Source organism: Mesoplodon mirus (assembly GCF_964341445.2).
Source record: "Mesoplodon mirus genome assembly, chromosome: 6".
Taxonomy (NCBI): Eukaryota; Metazoa; Chordata; class Mammalia; order Artiodactyla; family Ziphiidae; genus Mesoplodon; species Mesoplodon mirus.
Genome location: NC_138982.1, coordinates 101,462,640 through 101,479,473, shown reverse-complemented (window position 1 = coordinate 101,479,473; position 16,834 = coordinate 101,462,640). Strand labels below are relative to the sequence as shown.

Here is a 16,834-nt window from a genome sequence, read left to right as displayed (position 1 = left end):
GCCGATGCAGGGGACGTGGATTTGTGCCCCTGTCTGGGAAGATCCCACATGCCGCAGAGCGGCTGGGCCCGTGAGCCATGGCCGCTCAGCCTGCACGTCCAGAGCCTGTGCTCCGCAACGGGAGAGGCCACAACAGTGAGAGGCCTGCGTACCGCAAAAAAAAACAAAAACAAAAACAAAAAAAAACCCATGTGCTATTTTGAGTAGATGCTATCAAAAACAAATTTTAAACTGCCACCCCCCACCCAGAGACTATAATAAAAATGTACATAGAATTCATGTTAGAAGGGACCTTGCAGAGTGTGTATCTATCTCAGTGGTTCTCCACTGGTGATAAGGCTTTTATGAAAATTAGTGAAAATGAAACTCTCCTTGTACCTAAGAGAGAAGCAGCCTGAGAGCCAGCCTGGCACTCACAGCTGTGTCTCCGTGTTCTCCAGCAGAACATAGACCATTACACAGAACCCCGATACTAAACGAGGCCACACTGTGACTGAGAGAGATTGAGACAAAACCAAGACCACTTCATCATCAGGTCAGAACTCAGGCCAAAGCAAGGACACTGTCCACAGAAGTGACCAAACGTGCCCCATCCTGGCTAATCTGAGTGACTGCTGCTGCTTTACCAATTGTCACCTTGGCTTCATTTCACTCCTTCTGCTACTGGCTAAGATTTACAGGAGACCCAATCCGAGAATCCCTCCTTTTTCCCGACAGCATTCAATCCCGAGTGAAGCCCTGCTTCCTTGAACCCTCCTGAAAATCACCTAACTCAAACCCAAATCCTATAAATCCTTTCCAACATCCTTTTATTGAGGTGCCTGCAGCCCCCAACGGCGTGCTCTCTTCCCTGTTACAAGTCAATAAACCCAGCTTTGTCCGGCTACAGGAGTGTGGTGTGGTCTCTGCTCCAGGACCCCGATATCACCATCCACCCAGAAGTCTATCGATGTCATCTGTACCTTAAGCCTGTCACCAAATAGTCACCTGGGACTTGGGAGAAGGTCTGATAATCTTGGGCATTCTGGTAGTTCCCCTGCTGATGGCAACATTTTACCCATCCCTGAGTTAATTCCAACAAGATTATTTCAATGTTCAAGTTCTTAAAACTTCCTGAAGATGATGAATTCCAGAGGGGCCCTGAACACACATACTCCCCACCCCAAATCACAGGGCTCTCATTCCCCATCAGGCTGCATGTCCTGTCCAACCTCACACTAAGGATAGGCCCACATTCATCCTCAAATGCTTCATACATTCCATCAGCTCAAAGAGGTGCCCACCCAGAAAAGCTCAAAATATCCCCCGTTAGCCCCTGACCACCTGGAAGGAAAGAGCGAGCTGTACCTGGTGTGGAAAGTTCTGCTCCGTCTCCCAGGTAGTAAGGTGGGAGTCTGTTCATAGCAAAATCCTTCTTCATGTCCGCTGAAAGCAGTTCTCTGGTGCCCTCCAGCCGGTCTGCAAGCATCCTCAGAAAGCCACTTAATTTTCTTGTTGCAACGGCTGTGGTTTCCACCTGCTAGAAACACAGAAGTGACTCCGGGCCCAGACTCCAGCGACCTTACTGCCCAGGTCCCAGTCTCTGGAGTGGTCCACTGAGCACCAGCACCCACGGCAGACGCAGATCCATGTCACTCCCTTAAGAACAGTATCCCTTTATTTCCTCATAACCACTGTTCATCTTAAGCTGCCTACCGTTTTCAAAAAAAAGATCAATTTTCAGGATTTTGCCTGAAAAGAGGGATCCCTGGGAATATGGTACAGTCTCGGCTTTGCCTTTGGAAAAGCAAATCACTGTCTGAGGTGACTGCTTCAGACCGCGAAACCACCCTTTGCTCAACTCAGCACTAATGCACTCATCTTCTCAAAATTAGCCAACAGGGCCGCTGTTTCAAAGGTAAAACCAGGGCTTCCCTGGTGGCGCAGTGGTTGAGAGTCCGCCTGCCAATGCAGGGGACACGGGTTCGTGCCCCGGTCCGGGAAGATCCCACATGCCGCGGAGCGGCTGGGCCCGTGAGCCATGGCCGCTGAGCCTGCGCGTCCGGAGCCTGTGCTCCGCAACGGGAGAGGCCACAACAGTGAGAGGCCCGCGTACCGCAAAAAAAAAAAAAAAAGGTAAAACCAGGACGGCCAGGAAAGCCAGGGAGCACACCAAGGCCAGGCTCTCCAGTGGGTCTCTCCTAACTAGTGATCTCACGTGTGCTCAGGCTACAGTTCCCAAGCCAGGTTAGTTATTCATTCAACCACTGATTCAGCCAGCGCTCCCAGTGCCTGCCACTGCCGCATGAAGTACAGGAAGCGGGCCGTCTGCACAACACTGTTGGTCCTTTGGGCAGCACGCAATGTGCAGCACTCCATTCGTTCTGCAAACCACCACGCCCGGGAGAAGACAAGCTTGGCTCACACGGGGAGGATTCTGGGGTCCCGAGGAGGGAGCCACAGCTTCAGCTGGCCTGGGCCATGGTTACCCCTCCTTTCCCACCTGCCTTTACTCCTTACCAGGAGCAGCTGCCGGGGTATGCCAGCCCGTAGCTCGACGTCTGCCTTTGCAGTATCAAACACGAGCCCTGAAATGGTGTCCAAAAGTAAGTCTCCCCATGAACTGGAACATGTACCGAGAAAAAAAAAAAAAAAAAAAGAGTGAACACATAAGAAATGTGCATAGAACACTGATTACTAAAAGCCTAAAGCTACAAACTGTCACACCAATTCCCCTGGCCTGACATCCTGAGCTCCACTAATTTCATATTACTCAGCATAAAGACTACGGCCTTCATCAGTCACAGTCTTCCCTTCCTTCCCATCCCAGACACTCAGGTGCAAAATTAAAGGTGGGAAGCTAGGCTTCCTTCATGATTTGTCTTAAATGTAAAGATACCAGAGAATTAATTACAGACTGTCATAAAGTAGGAAGTTCAAGGGACCAATTATTTTTTTAATGTTTTCAACATTAAAAAAACCCCAAAGCAACACTTTTAGGGTAACAGCAAGATCCCCGGACTGTGTAATCATCTGAACAGTTAAACACTACGTTTTCCTTTGTTCCTTATAAAAAAAGAGGGGTTCTCTTCCTCAGCAAAATATCCAACATCAACAATTTCAAAACAGTTGATTTTGCAACATGTTGAACTCTGGCAGTGGTCTTACTGGGGTAGGAGATAGAAGCCAGAGGCCAAAAATACCATCTCGGGACAAGCATCAGTGTTCAGTTGCCTCTGCTTTCTCTGGGGCATTTAGAATCGCTCACCCCTCAATGTGTGACGGTGTGAGAAGCACACGCTGTGGGGCTGCTCTCTTTAAACACTCCTGAGCTGTTTAAAATTTTCCTCTGTGTCACCAGCAGATTTCAAATTGCTGGCTACATGCAAAATGGAAATTCACAGTATGACTTTTGCTTCTCACTCAGTAAGCAAAATTAACATGTTTATGCTTCCCTCCTGGAAAAGTGGCAAAAGAGGACAAAAGCCACATGAGAGACACTTCCCCCAAGACGTCCACTCCTCTGTGGTAGCCTCACCACTCTGTGACATAATGCTACACCCAACCTCACACCTTTGATTGAACTTCGACCTGGAGGACACAGAGACCTTTCAGCAGCATGAAATAATATCGTCCTTTGAAGGGTCCCAGGTACAAGTCATGCAGCAGTAGCTCACGGGGGAGTTTAAGTGCAGTTAAATTGAGCTCTGTGTTCTTCTAGGAAAATGGACCTTGGGCCTTTCCAAAGTCTGGAAAGAACACCTCTGGAGGGGTTCACTTTGGTAAAGCAGCCAAATCGACAGGCCACGGCCTCCTACGGCTGGCCCTAAATGTCCAACGATGCTACCCTTGAGAGGCATTAGGAAAAGGCCCAAGTCCTCGCTCTGCCACAGGCCTTAAGGAGCACCAGGACCAAAGCATAGGGACATCTCCGGGGAGCGATGGTCCTCGAGGTACATCTGTCCCGTTCCAGCACTGGCCCCGCTGACCAAGGCCCAGGTCGGCATCCAGCTTAGATGCACGGGTCACGGTGCCTACCCACAGCCCCCCGCAGGCATCCTCTGTAACTCAGACTGCTCTTGCCCAGCCCTGCTGCCTGCAGAGGGGGTGGGTGGGACCAGGGAAGGCCACCAGTTCATCCTGGGGACTGGGAAACAGCGCGTCAGGCACTCAGTGGAAGCAAAAGCTAATAGGTTCAGCGAGATGGAGGGAGGTCAGAGAAGTAACCGAGGATGGCCTGTGATGAGCCAATGTTGTGAGTAAACAGACCCTGAGGAAGGAAAACAAGGGAGAGAAAGCCGATTGCTAGGGAACCGAGAGAAATGAAAAAGAGGGAGAATTAGAGAAAGAGGGAACAGCTGAGTAACCTCAACGGCGGGGCACCAGAAGATGGACATTCATGGGGCCAAACTAGCAATATGTGGCTGCCAAGGCCCAGAGCTGCTTTGGTCCAGAACGAACTTCTGGTTCAGAAGCCTCCCTGCGGCCTGCCCTTCCCCAGTTCCTACGACCCACCCCGTCACCCCTGCTCTTCCTGAGCTGCCCTCAGAGACTGTTTCTCGCTATGCAAGGCACCTGACCAGCCACGGTGACAAGGGCATTTTACAGAAAGGAAGCCCCAAACGAGCTTCGGCTTCTACTTGGGGGCAAAGAGAGCCTAACTTCAGGCCAGACTCCAGGTACCTCCTCCTGTCTCTTAAACACAGGGGGTTCACTGCTCGCTGAAAAGCCAGACGAGAAGGCAGAAGAGTGCTTACTCACCTGTTCTGCACGACACAGCTGTGAAGTGAGGAGGCGACTGGCTGTCCCTCAGGCCGGGAATATCCTCTCCTACTCTGACCTCCTGACCCACCTGTACTGACTCATCCTGTGAATCTCCCTCAGCTTGGGTGTCAAGTCATTTCCGAAGCCTTCCCTGAGGCCCCGGCTTAGCTAAGTGCGTCCCTCTGTGCTCCCAGTCTCCTCTGCAAACCTATGGGATGTATCACACTGCTGGGTAACTACACGCCTATCTCCCCTCCTTCCACCCCTCCCAGAGAGTAAGTGCTCTCAAAGCGCCTTCAGTCCCACGCCCACAATGCCAGCAACTAGCACAAGGCGTAATGCTGCGTGATGAATACATTAGTGACTGGCGTTTTTCATGGGACCTGGACCACTGAGGTCGCTGCTACCAGGGAATGACTCACTGGGCACTGCTGCCCAGGCCGTCTTGTGACGAGGCACTTGCTGAACTGGAACATGGTTTTAACTGGAATTGTTTTTAGCACATGTGCTTTTAGGACTCACTGTTCCAGACTTCCTTTCTGACTTTAATTTCATGAACTGTAAAAAATGGAAGCCTTAAAATAGACCCAGAGGTTTCAAGGAATAGAGTTTCTGTTTGGGGCGATAAAAATGTCTTGGAAACAGGTAGTGGTGATGGTTGCACAACAGTGTGAGTATAATTAATGCCAGTGAATTGGACACTTAATGGTTAAAATGGCACATTCTTTGTTATAAATATTTTACCACGATCAAAACAAATTTTGAAGGGGGCGGGGAGAGAGAGAGAGAGAGACAGAGAGGGGAGGGGAAGGGAGGGAGAGGGGCGGGGGATAGGGGTGTGGGAGAGAGACTACAAGCCCAGCCTGGCAACACGAACACACTGCCACACCCACAGCTACGCTTCTATCTTCCCAAACCATGGGAGCCTTTATTTGGGCATCTCCCAGCGTTCTGTAGAGTCAGGGTCATGACAGGCCAGGAGGAAGCCCAGACGAGTGGGTCAATGGCACAGGTAGGACGCTGAAGGAATAGGAAGTCAGCCGGAAACCCCGGGGCCAGATATGTAGGAGAGAAGCAGCTAACTCCCTCACGTCTCCTGAACACGCTGCTGCGGCCACAGCTCGGAGCTGTCGGGGACGCGAGGCTACAGGTGAGTGCTCACCTGCTCTGGTAGGTGCTGATGGTCACGTGCGTGGAGTGGGCCAGCCCTGAGGGAGTGTCCGCCTGATGAATGGTCCCTCTGGGGAAGTACAGCAAGTCTCCCGGCTAAAGGAAAAAAAAGGGGGGGAAGGAGTTAGTAGGGAGGATATCTTCTCGTTCTTCTAGAAAGGCTGTGAGTTTCAGTTCTGCATTCTAGAAACCTCTATGTGGTTTCCACCCGTCTAGCTCTGCTGTGTCTGTGAACCTGTCACCATGAACCACAATCCTGGAGAGGCTTCCAGAGCCTGAAGTCACTTTCTTTGTTCATAAGCTGAGACCAGATACACCTGAAGCCACCCTGGGATCAAGGTGACAGCCTGTGCCTGGGAAGCCTGCACCCGCCCTCCACACCCTTCAAAGGGGGCAGTGAGGAATAGGAGCTTTAGAGCCATACAGAGGCTACACTCGCTGGCGGCCCCAGCAAATTACTTGACCTCCCAAGGCCTCAGTTCCTTTATGTGTAAAATGGAAGCAATCGCCCCATATCTCACAGAATTATTTTGAGGATTAAAGGAAAAAAGTTATTGGAGCTGCCTGCCCTGGCGGTCCAGTGGTTAAGACTCTGCACTTCCAATGCAGGGGCCGTGGGTTTGATCTCTGGTCGGGGAATTAAGATCCCACATGATGCACGCGCGGCACGGCCAAAAACAAAAAGCTCTTGGAGCAATGCTGGGCAAGTGGCTGTGGCTGTATTATAATTCTTATTTTACCTGCCAGTCTCTGATAGTCTGTGAGCTCTCCCAAGCAGGGTCCATATCCATCTTGTAACCCCAGGGCCTAAACCACCTAAGCATCCAGCACACACCAGAGGCTCAAAAGATGTTTGGAAGAATGGATGAAAAACCCTGTGACCCTTCATTTGAACCTAAACACTATATGTAACTAAAGATCAGTCACTTCTCGAGCAGGTGAGCCTCCTCCACCCTGTCCTATTTTCTTTCCCAAGCCACGGAACAGAAATATTTTCCCCAAATCACTACTGCCCGGGAGCTTCCTCCTCCCTAATCCCAACCAGAAAAAGAACATTCTGTATATAGCAGTTGCCTGAGCAGAGGAGAGGGAATCTTGAGAGTCGCTTATCTGCTCTCTGCAACCCTGCGAAGCCTTATCTCACTGGTTAAGAGCATGGGCCCTGGAGAAAGAGCTCAAGAAATATCAGATTAAAAAAACTTCTTTTTTTAAGGTTAAGTACATACATAAGTAATTATATATGTACTCATAAGAGCTATCTTGCCCTGAATAACACCAATCTGACAGGGAAACTAGTACTTCAAGTAAACAAATGCATTACTCATAATTACAGCTATCATTTGTGAGAGTCTGCGTGCCAGCCCTGTGACTGAGGCCCTCATGTACATATTTCATCCATCCGTTCATTTATTCATTCCACAAACACCTGATTAACCCTTCCCTGCCCACCACCCAAGCCAGGCACCTGTGCTAGGCACCGGGGGTGGGGAGCACTGAACAAAACAAAGACCTGCCCTGATGGAGCACATTCCAGAAGAGAAAAACATTTGAGAAGGGAGAAGGTACACTAGACAATGAAGACATTCTAGTGGGGCAAGAAGGATAAAATAAAGCAGCAAATAAATAATGTCAAGTGATGGCGAATGCAAAGAAGACAAAATAAGCAGAAGGAGGAGGAGGGGAATGATGTTGATGGAAGTGGGGGGTGGCGGGGTGTGTCTGGGATTAGAGGTGCTATTTTACCCAGGATGGTCCATTAAACCTCACTCTGCTAAGATGACATTTCAGTAGAGACTTTAGGAAATGAGCAAGCCAGCCATGCAAAGACCTGGGGAGAAAGGATTCCAGGTGGAGGGAAGAGCAAGTGCAAAGGTCCTGAGGCTGGAACGTGCCTGGCAGGTTGAGGGGCATCGGTTAGGCCAGTGTGTCAGGAAGGTAGTGAGTGAAGGTGGGAGTGGTGGGAGGTGAGGTGAGCAGGCAGCAGAGGGGCCAGATTACAGGGCCTTCTAGACCATTTTAAGGACTTCGGCTTTTTATAATGATAAGACAATTAGCCATTTGACATACCACTGTCCTGTTTCTATTTATTCTGAAAAAACTAGAAAAGCTAATTTTTTTGACCAAGAAAAAAAATATTTCTGGCTTCAATCCAAAGGCTACATAAACCAGCAGCATAAAGTCTTGAGAAAAGGAGAATTGGGTATAAATGAGTTCCGTTTTCATTGTCTTTAATTATTCCATTGATATTAATGCCTTTGAAAATATACACAATGGTAATGAATATGGTGGTACACTAGGATGTTGAAAAGAATTTTAAGGAAATTTTATTATAATTTTCCATTAATTAGATCATTAAAACTTACTGTGCTATCAATTTTCCATTTAAGTAATAAAGCATTGATTATTTTTTTTAAAAAAAGGACTTTGGCTTTTATTCTGGGCTTAACAGAAAGACTGTAGAGGTCTGGGCAAAGGGTTCACGGGATCACAAAAGGATCATCATGGTTATTATGTCAGAAAAGTCTGCAAAGGGGACACTAGGTAGGACGCTTTTGTATAAATCTATGTCCAAGGATTTTGCCCCAAACAAGTAGAAGGCTGACACATTTGCAGGGAGAAGGAGGTTGGGGACAGGGTAGGATATGGGATTTTGGTTTGGGGAATATTAAATTTGTGGTATCTTTTACATTTCCAGGGAAGACATTAAGTGGGCAGCTGGATTATGAGTCTAGAGTTTAGAGATGTGGGCTAGAGATCTAAAACAGCATTTAAAATACATCAGTGTAGAGGGTATTTGAAACCTTGGGAGGGGATGCTGATTGATCGAAGAAGTCCAGGAAATGAGCCCTGTGCCCCAAATTAGAGAAGTAGGAAGACTGAGAAGAAAACAGTGAAGGAGAATGAACAGGACAGTCAGGAAGGTGGAGAGAGAACCAAGAGAAGGTTGCATCCCGGAAGCCAGTGGACAGGGTGGAAGTGACCCACTGTGTCAAATGCTGACGACAGGCAGGCTAAGATGGGGACTAGGAGTTGACCGCTGTACTTGACAACGTGGAGGTACCCTTGAGAATATTTCTAGAGGAACAATGGGGAAGAAACCCTGCTAGAAAGGGTGCCCAACAGTGGGAGAGTAGAGGAAATGAAGACAGGGCATTATGGCAGGGTCTCCAAAAATGTCTACATCCTAATACCTGGCATCTGTGAATACTTAGGTTACACGGACAAGGTGAATTAAGGCTGCTGACGGGGATTATTCTGGATTATCCAGGCAGGCCCAATGTAATCACAAGGATCCTTAAAAGTGGAAGAGGGTATTGGAAGAGAGCACCAGAGAGAGGGCAGCATGAGAAGGACCAAGCTCCATGTTGCTGGCTTTGATGTCGGAGGAAGGGGCCATGAGCCAAGGGATGTGAGCAGCCTCCAGAAGCTGGAAAAGGCAAGGACACAAATTTTCCCCTAGAGCCTCCGGAACGAACACCGTCCTGCTGACACCTTGATTTCAGCCAAGTGAAACCCCTCTTGGACCTCTGAACTGCAGAACTACAAGGTAATAAATTTGTGTTGTTTCAAGCCACAGAGTTTGTGCTAATTTGACAGGCAGCAATACATTGACATATAGCCATCACTTCCATGGAATTTCACTGTAAAGGCAGCATCAAAGTAATATTTTTAAATCTTTACAACCTACAAGATAAACAGTATGACCTCCATTTTAATAAAGAAGAAACTGAGACAGAGATCAATAACTTGCGCAAGGACACGCAGCTCATACGTGACAGCAGCTGAATTCAAACCCGGGTTTGTCAGATCCCCAAGCCGCAGAGATGCCTTTCCATCACAGGGGTGGTCCTCACCCCAAGACCTCAGGTTTGGCAGACATACAAGTCAGGCTGCCACTGGGGTAGGAAGGAAGAGGGGTGAGGAGGGCTCCAGACCGCTCATCGTAGCCCCCAAGCCCACTCCCACCCAGAGCGACTCAGATCTTCGATTTCATACACTGGGCATTTATGCAAGATTTCACTTGAAGAATTCCACTGATTAAAAACTCAACAGACATACAACTTGAAAATCCCCGCAGGACACAACGCTGTCTTTCTCCTTCCAGGAGACTCAGGGCTTCTCGTAGTGAGCTGTGACCAGGATGGGCACGATCAGCGTGCAACGCTCCATCTCCTGCAAGTCCCATGCCCTCTCTGACCACCATGAAGCCCGACCTTCTCGGGCAGGGCAAGTAGCCAGATGTCAGTCTGGGTAACAGCCCCTGGCCTCAGAGACCATGGACAGCTTAGTCTTTGGCTTAAAAATAATCAGCCAAGAGCAGGGTTGGCAAACTCTCTCTCTGTAAAGGGCCAGACAGTAAATATCTGTGGTTTGTGAGCCACATGGTCCCTGTGGCAACTAGCTGACTCTGCCCTAGACAGTACATAAGGAATGAGTGTGGCTGTGTTTCCATAAACTTTATATACAAAAGCAGGCAGCAGGCCAGATTTTTGGCCTATGGGCCATAGTTTGCTGATTGCTGACCAAGAGCATAAAAAAAATGAAGAAAGGTACCTTTATTGTTGTATTTATTCAAGTCCCCTATAACACAGGCACCCATCCTAAAAAGGGAAATTGTTTCTCCCAGTTATGGCAGGCAGGCAAAGATCTTAAAATCAAGAAAGAGCTATGAGGCCCTGAGTAGGAATTAGATACTAAGTATAACTTCAAGACACAAGAAATACAAAAACAATAACCATATGCAAGTCTATCAGTTTGGTTAGAATCTTTGGTATGGTTTAAATTACCAATTTTCTTATTACCACTGAAGGAAATTAAATTTTAAGTTTTGTAGGAAAAGGTATAAAATTGAATTATGCAGCTATTCTTTTTTTTTTTTTTTTTTTTTGTGCAGTACGCGGGCTTCTCACTACTGTGGCCTCTCCCGTTGTGGAGCACAGGCTCCGGACGCGGAGGCTCAGCGGCCATGGCTCACGGGCCCAGCTGCTCCACGGCACGTGGGATCTTCCCGGACCGGGGCACGAACCCGTGTCCCCCGCATCGGCAGGCGGACTCTCCACTGCACCACCAGGGAAGCCCCTATGCAGCTATTATCCAAGATTTTTTCCTCAACAACCCCAGCTGCTGGGGATTGGCTATGATCCCATCCAGCTAACTGCTCAAAGACACACTTTCTCAGCAGCCAGATGCCAGCGAACCAGCACATGCTCGAGCCACCTGGCTTCTTGGGGAAGGCCTCCTCAAGGGCTTTCGTGATGACTATTCTTCTGGGGACTATATGCAGGGGGAAGGGAGCTCAGAGTCTACTGCACAATCAGGAGGAAAAGGGGTCAGACTGGAATTTTACCAACAAAAAAAACTACTGGGTCCCTGGCCGTGCTCTGTTCAAGCAGCCTATGACCCTGCAGTGACCACTGGCCGTGCCTTCCACCTTTTGCTCTAGAGAAGTCAGTGGTTACCGAATTCATAATTCATTCCTGTTGCACTTGGATTATATTTGGAGACAGGTGATTTGGAAAATGAACTTAACATTTCCTCAGCTCATTTCCGCAGCCACAAACTACCAAATGTCCTTTAAGGAGCCCCCTGTGCTGGCTAGCTGGAATGAGAGCCACTTGCCCCCAGCCTCTTCGGTACATTTGCCGGGGACCATTACACAAACCTCAAACCAAACCTGTCTCAGGAGAGGCATCCACAAAAGCAGGCCCGTACCTTCAATGTGAACTCGTGTGCTGGCCTCCCGATCCTGTCCTCAGCCTCCAAGCTGTACTCCCGCGCCAGGGGCACCGTCGGGTGGTACAGGCGCCAGTGTTTCTCTCCCTCCAGCTGCAGGATGAAAACCTACAGAAAGCACAGGACCCCGGAGTGTCAGAGAGCCTCCAGACAACTCATGAGGCAAAGTGCTTCTAGAGTGTTAGCCCTCTCAGGGCTCAGATGAATCACAAATTTCAGATAAAAAAATAAAAGATCACAGATACATTTCACTATACACTTAAAGTTGCCACTACTGGTATTCACTTTTAAAAACAGGTAATCGTGAAGTCTGACACTGGAGGGCTAGTCATTCTTTTCACTTTCATGAAAGCCTCACTGAGTTCTTTATATCCCAATATCTATCCCACTATCTCATTCTTTTAAATCTTCCATCAGACAGCTGAAAGCCCATAATCTCTGATGGAAAAGCCAAGCTTCAGATATTACTGAGTGTCTAAAATCCTGAATACAATCCTTGGCACATAGGAAAATGTCAAGTTTTTTTATTCTTCATTCAACCAAAGATATTTTAAACTTCCGTTAGAAATATATTTTTTTTAATTTATTTATTTATTTTTGGCTGCATTGGGTCTTCACTGCTGCACGCAGGTTTTCTCTAGTTGCAGCGAGCTGGGGCCACTCTTCGTTGCGGTGCGCGGGCTTCTCATTATAGTGGCGTCTCTTGTTGCGGAGTGCAGGCACTAGGTGTGTGGGGTTCAGTAGTTGCAGCACGTGGGCTCAGTAGTTGTGGCTTGCGGGCTCTAGAGTGCAGGCTCAGTGGTTGTGGCGCACGGGCTTAGCTGCTCCGCGGCATGTGGTATCTTCCCAGACCAGGGCTCAAACCCTTGTCCCCTACATTGGCAGGTGGATTCTTAATCACTGTGCCACCAGGGAAGCCCTATTAGAAATATTTTTAAAAAAATTTTTTTGGAAACTGTATTGATATCAAATTGCTCTCAAAGGAGGGGGTAAATAGAGGTTTTTTTTTTACTAATAACTCTGTGTTCACACATTGTCTTGATACAAAAATAAAACTATCAAATACCTAAGCCAAAGAGTTAACTCTTTTTGGCAGCCACATGAGAATGAAATCAACACTTGTCAAGGCGCCAGTGCTTAAGTGAAACCATGACCTTCATTCAAGCTGCCCCAAGATCTTCACAAATGGAAAAAATATATACTTTTGGTAGCTACAGAAAAAGGACAAAAGAAAGCAGATGTAAGAATTACTTAAGACCTCACCTTATTAAAGACCATACGTTATGAAATTAAAGAAAAAGCCAATCACACTTTTCTGTAGAAAATTCAAAAAACACCTATTTCGGAGGAATGTGTGGCTCTTTCTATTAGTAAATAAACAATCTCCCCTTTCTGAAGGAGCAGGAAACCAGTTTGATGGGATTAATTTTGGCCCAACATCCCGGTGAGGGAGGTCAAGCTCTGCAGAGCCCGCACAGGAAGAGTGGGCAGAGACCCGGCCCGAGAGCTGAACTGAACCCTGGCAACCCACTAGCCCGGGCTGGCAGCAACGCGTCCTCCCGGAGCCGAGCAGCCTCCTACCCCCTCACCTCTACGTCATCATAATGGGGCGGCAGGCCCTGAGAACCCGCAGGGGTTAGGTACACATTCGAGCCAACCAACGAGCCAAAGTAGCACTCCAGCTTCTCCTGGATCCTCCAAAGCTCATCCTTTAAAAAAAAAATAAAAAAGAGGTGAAAAATACATTAGAAACAAGGAATATGTTTTTTTTAATTAGTTTCTGCTTTATAACAAAGTGAATCAATTATACATATACATCTGTTCCCATATCCCTTCCCTCTTGCGTCTCCCTCCCTCCCACCCTCCCCATCCCACCCCTCCAGGTGGTCACAAAGCACCGAGCTGATCTCCCTGTGCTATGCAGCTGCTTCCCACTAGCTATCTACCTTACGTTTGGTAGTGTATATATGTCCATGCCACTCTCTCACTTTGTCACAGCTTACCCTCCCCCCTCCCCATATCCTCAAGTCCATTCTCAAGTAGGTCTGTGTCTTTATTCCCGTTTTACCCCTAGGTTCTTCATGACATTTTTTTTTAATTCCATATATATGTGTTAGCGAATATGCTCTTATGCGCTCAGCAAGTCTTTATCGCACAGCTATTATGTTCCAGACACTTGGAATTCAACGGCGCCCAAGCCAGCACCTCTGTCCTCAGGACCCTCCCGTCCTCGTGCAGAACAGCTCAGAGAAGAGGCAGCAGCAGACGAGACCGGAGAGGCAGGCAACAGGGAGTCACGGGATCTTAGGCAGGACAAGGGCAGGATCCAATGCACACTTACAAAAGCTCACTCAGCCTGCGGTGTGGGGAATCGATTGTAGAAGAGCAAGAGAGAGCCGTGGGGAAGCTACGAAGGCAGCAGCGTAGGCTGGGAGTGACCAGGGCGGTGGGCGAGGGAGAGAGAAGTAGAAAAGCCGAGATGCGCTCAGAAAGCAGCACTGACAGGACATGCTGATGGCAGGGCTATGGGAGTGGGGAGAATAAATCAGAGAAACATTCTTGGGTTTTTGACTGAGGCAGTTAGTCAGCTCCCAGTTCCACTGAAATGGGAAAGATTTGCTAAAGAACAAGCTTTCAGGGGGGAGAAAAGGAAAGCCGTACATTAGAAGTGCTAAGTGTGAGCTGCTAAGACCCCCGTGTGCTGGCTGGCTAAGTCTGAAGTTCTGGCAAGACGAAGAGCTAGGGGTTACATCTGGGAACTGCCTGCACAAAAGGGTACTTAGAGCAATGGAAGCAGAAAGGACTACCTAGGAAGGGGGTACAGACAGCGAAGGGTAAACAGGGTCGAGGAATGCTCCCTTTCTCCAGTCACTAATCAGCTCTTCAGGGCCTAAGTCGAACTGAGGGGCCTAGAGAGGAGCCACACATCCCTGCAAGGAAGAAACCTGACTGTCCCAAGGCAGGTGAGAGAGGAGAGGCAGCGGTTAGGCCACGTAGGTATCGGCACTTCCTATGTGCCAGGCACTGTTTCCAAGTGCTTTACCTACTTCAGTTGTACAACCCTCCCCACCACCCTGTCTCATAGGGTGGGTCCTATCAGTATCTTCAGTTTGCCGATGAGGAAACGGGCACGAGAACACACAGCCAATGAAAGGTGGAGCCAGGATTCAAATCCATGCAGCCTGGCTCCGGAGCCACACCTTTTTTTTTTTTTTTTTTTTTTTTTTTTGCTGTACGCGGGCCTCTCACTGCTGTGGCCTCTCCCGTTGCGGAGCACAGGCTCCGGACACACAGGCTCAGCGGCCATGGCTCGCGGGCCCAGCCGCTCCGCGGCATGTGGGATCTTCCGGGATCGGGGCACGAACCCGTGTCCCCTGCATCGGCAGGCGGACTCTCAACCACTGCGCCACCAGGGAAGCCCCGGAGCCCACACCTTTAACCATGACTCTATATTGCCCCTCTAAGGAGCTACCTTAAAGAAGTCACCTACAAAGAACACTGCAGAGCCCCTTCAAGCACATGCATGTACAGTGCCTGCCACACACGAGACATTGAAACATTGAAAGTATTTGCTGAGTAAACCAGTGACCACAGCTTGGGACTCAATCCTACCACTGGACTGAAAAAAAACAAAAAAACAAAAAAATCTACAGTATTAAAAATGCCAAGTGGGAAAGAATTGGGTCAGCATGAAAAAAGCTTTGGGAGACATCTTCAGTATAGACCACTGAGCTTCTCTACTCACACATCTCAGGCAACACAGGAAGAATGATTTTATGGCATCTGAGTAGCTCCAGAGAGTTAAGAGATCTCCCAAGCTGCCTAATTTATACCTGGGAGGGGCCAGCAGGACCTGGCCCTGTAATTACATTTATACAGTAACTGGAACCAGTTTCTCTCTCGCTCTTTCTCTCTGTCTCTGATGGCCTGAGAGGTGTCTCAAGACCATATGGGTGACTTTATGGCCCCCAACTCAAGCTTCTGGGTCTGTAATTAAGGAGTACACGTCTCTTTTCTTCTTAGAAGTTACTGAAGGGCTTCCCTCGTGGTGCAGTGGTTAAGAATCCGCCTGCCAGGGCTTCCCTGGTGGCACAGTGGTTGAGAGTCCGCCTGCTGATATAGGGGACACGGGTTTGTGCCCCGGTCCAGGAGGATCCCACATGCTGCGGAGCGGCTGGGCCCGTGAGCCAAAGCCGCTGAGCCTGCGCGTCCGGAGCCTGTGCTCCGCAATGGGAGAGGCCACAGCAGTGAAAGGCCCGCGTACCGCAAAAAAAAAAAAAGAATCCGCCTGCCAATGCAAGAGACACGGGTTCGAGCCCTGGTCCGGGAAGACCCACATGCCACGGAGCAACGAAGCCCGTGCGCCACAACTACTGAGCCTGCACTCTAGAGCCCGCGAGCCACAACTACTGAAGCCCGTGCACCTAGAGCCCGTGCGCCTAGAGCCCGTGCTCCACAATAAGAGAAGCCACCGTGATGAGAAGCCTGTGCACCACAACAAAGAGTAGCCCCTGCTCGCCGCAACTAGAGAAAGCCCGTGCGCAGCAACAAAGACCCAACACAGCCAAAAATAAAATAAAATAAAATAAATAAAATTTTTTTTTAAAGTTACTGAAAACCCCATCATTTGTACAATTTTTCTATCTCTCCTGGAAATAGAACCTTTGGCTTCTCTATCTGCCCAGTGTGGCCCAGTAGAAAGGGATCTGGAGTCAAATCACCACCGACCAAGTTGTAGGTACAAGTTAGCTTCTTTATTTGCAAAGGAAGACTCCCACCCTAAGACTGTGGGAAACAGCATATTTATTTCAAAGCCTATTTACATTGCAAAGCAGCGTACAACTGTTACGGGCTTCACCAGCGCTGACTTTGGCACAAACAAGGCTCCTGAAATCTGTCTCCTTTGACTCAAGACTCCCAACTATGTCTGGAGATGCCAAGGAGGACCCCAGAACAATGGGAAAGGGGAAGGGAAAGGGGAGGCTCCTCCTCTCTCCACTGACCTACCTGCAGACTCAGCTGAACACAACAGCTAAGACCAGAAGCCCACACTCACACCTAAAGGTGAAAGCAAACATGCCAAAAGCCCTACTACATTTCAATTAATATCTTTAGATATATGGTTAGGAAAAATGCTTTAATTTTGGAATCAGAAGTCCTTACTTAGTAGCTATGGAAAAGTCACATC

At 48.6% G+C, this 16,834-nt stretch overlaps 1 protein-coding gene across 6 annotated transcripts in view; it reads right to left on the bottom strand.

Moving 5' to 3' along the window:
* RIOX2 (ribosomal oxygenase 2) overlaps positions 1 to 16,834 on the bottom strand; it is a 28,390-nt gene that overhangs the window by 3,374 nt on the left and 8,182 nt on the right. For 4 of the 6 annotated variants that reach the window (XM_082625914.1, XM_082625912.1, XM_082625916.1 and 1 more), the window contains exons 3-7: positions 13,236 to 13,355; positions 11,626 to 11,754; positions 5,906 to 6,009; positions 2,500 to 2,602; positions 1,348 to 1,519 (exon numbers count right to left, since the gene is read on the bottom strand). In XM_082625914.1, the coding sequence (XP_082482040.1) occupies positions 1,348 to 1,519; positions 2,500 to 2,602; positions 5,906 to 6,009; positions 11,626 to 11,754; positions 13,236 to 13,355 (628 nt within the window). The remainder of the gene's footprint in view (positions 1 to 1,347; positions 1,520 to 2,499; positions 2,603 to 5,905; positions 6,010 to 11,625; positions 11,755 to 13,235; positions 13,356 to 16,834) is intronic. The other 2 variants (XM_082625915.1, XM_082625913.1) reach the window with 1 other exon arrangement.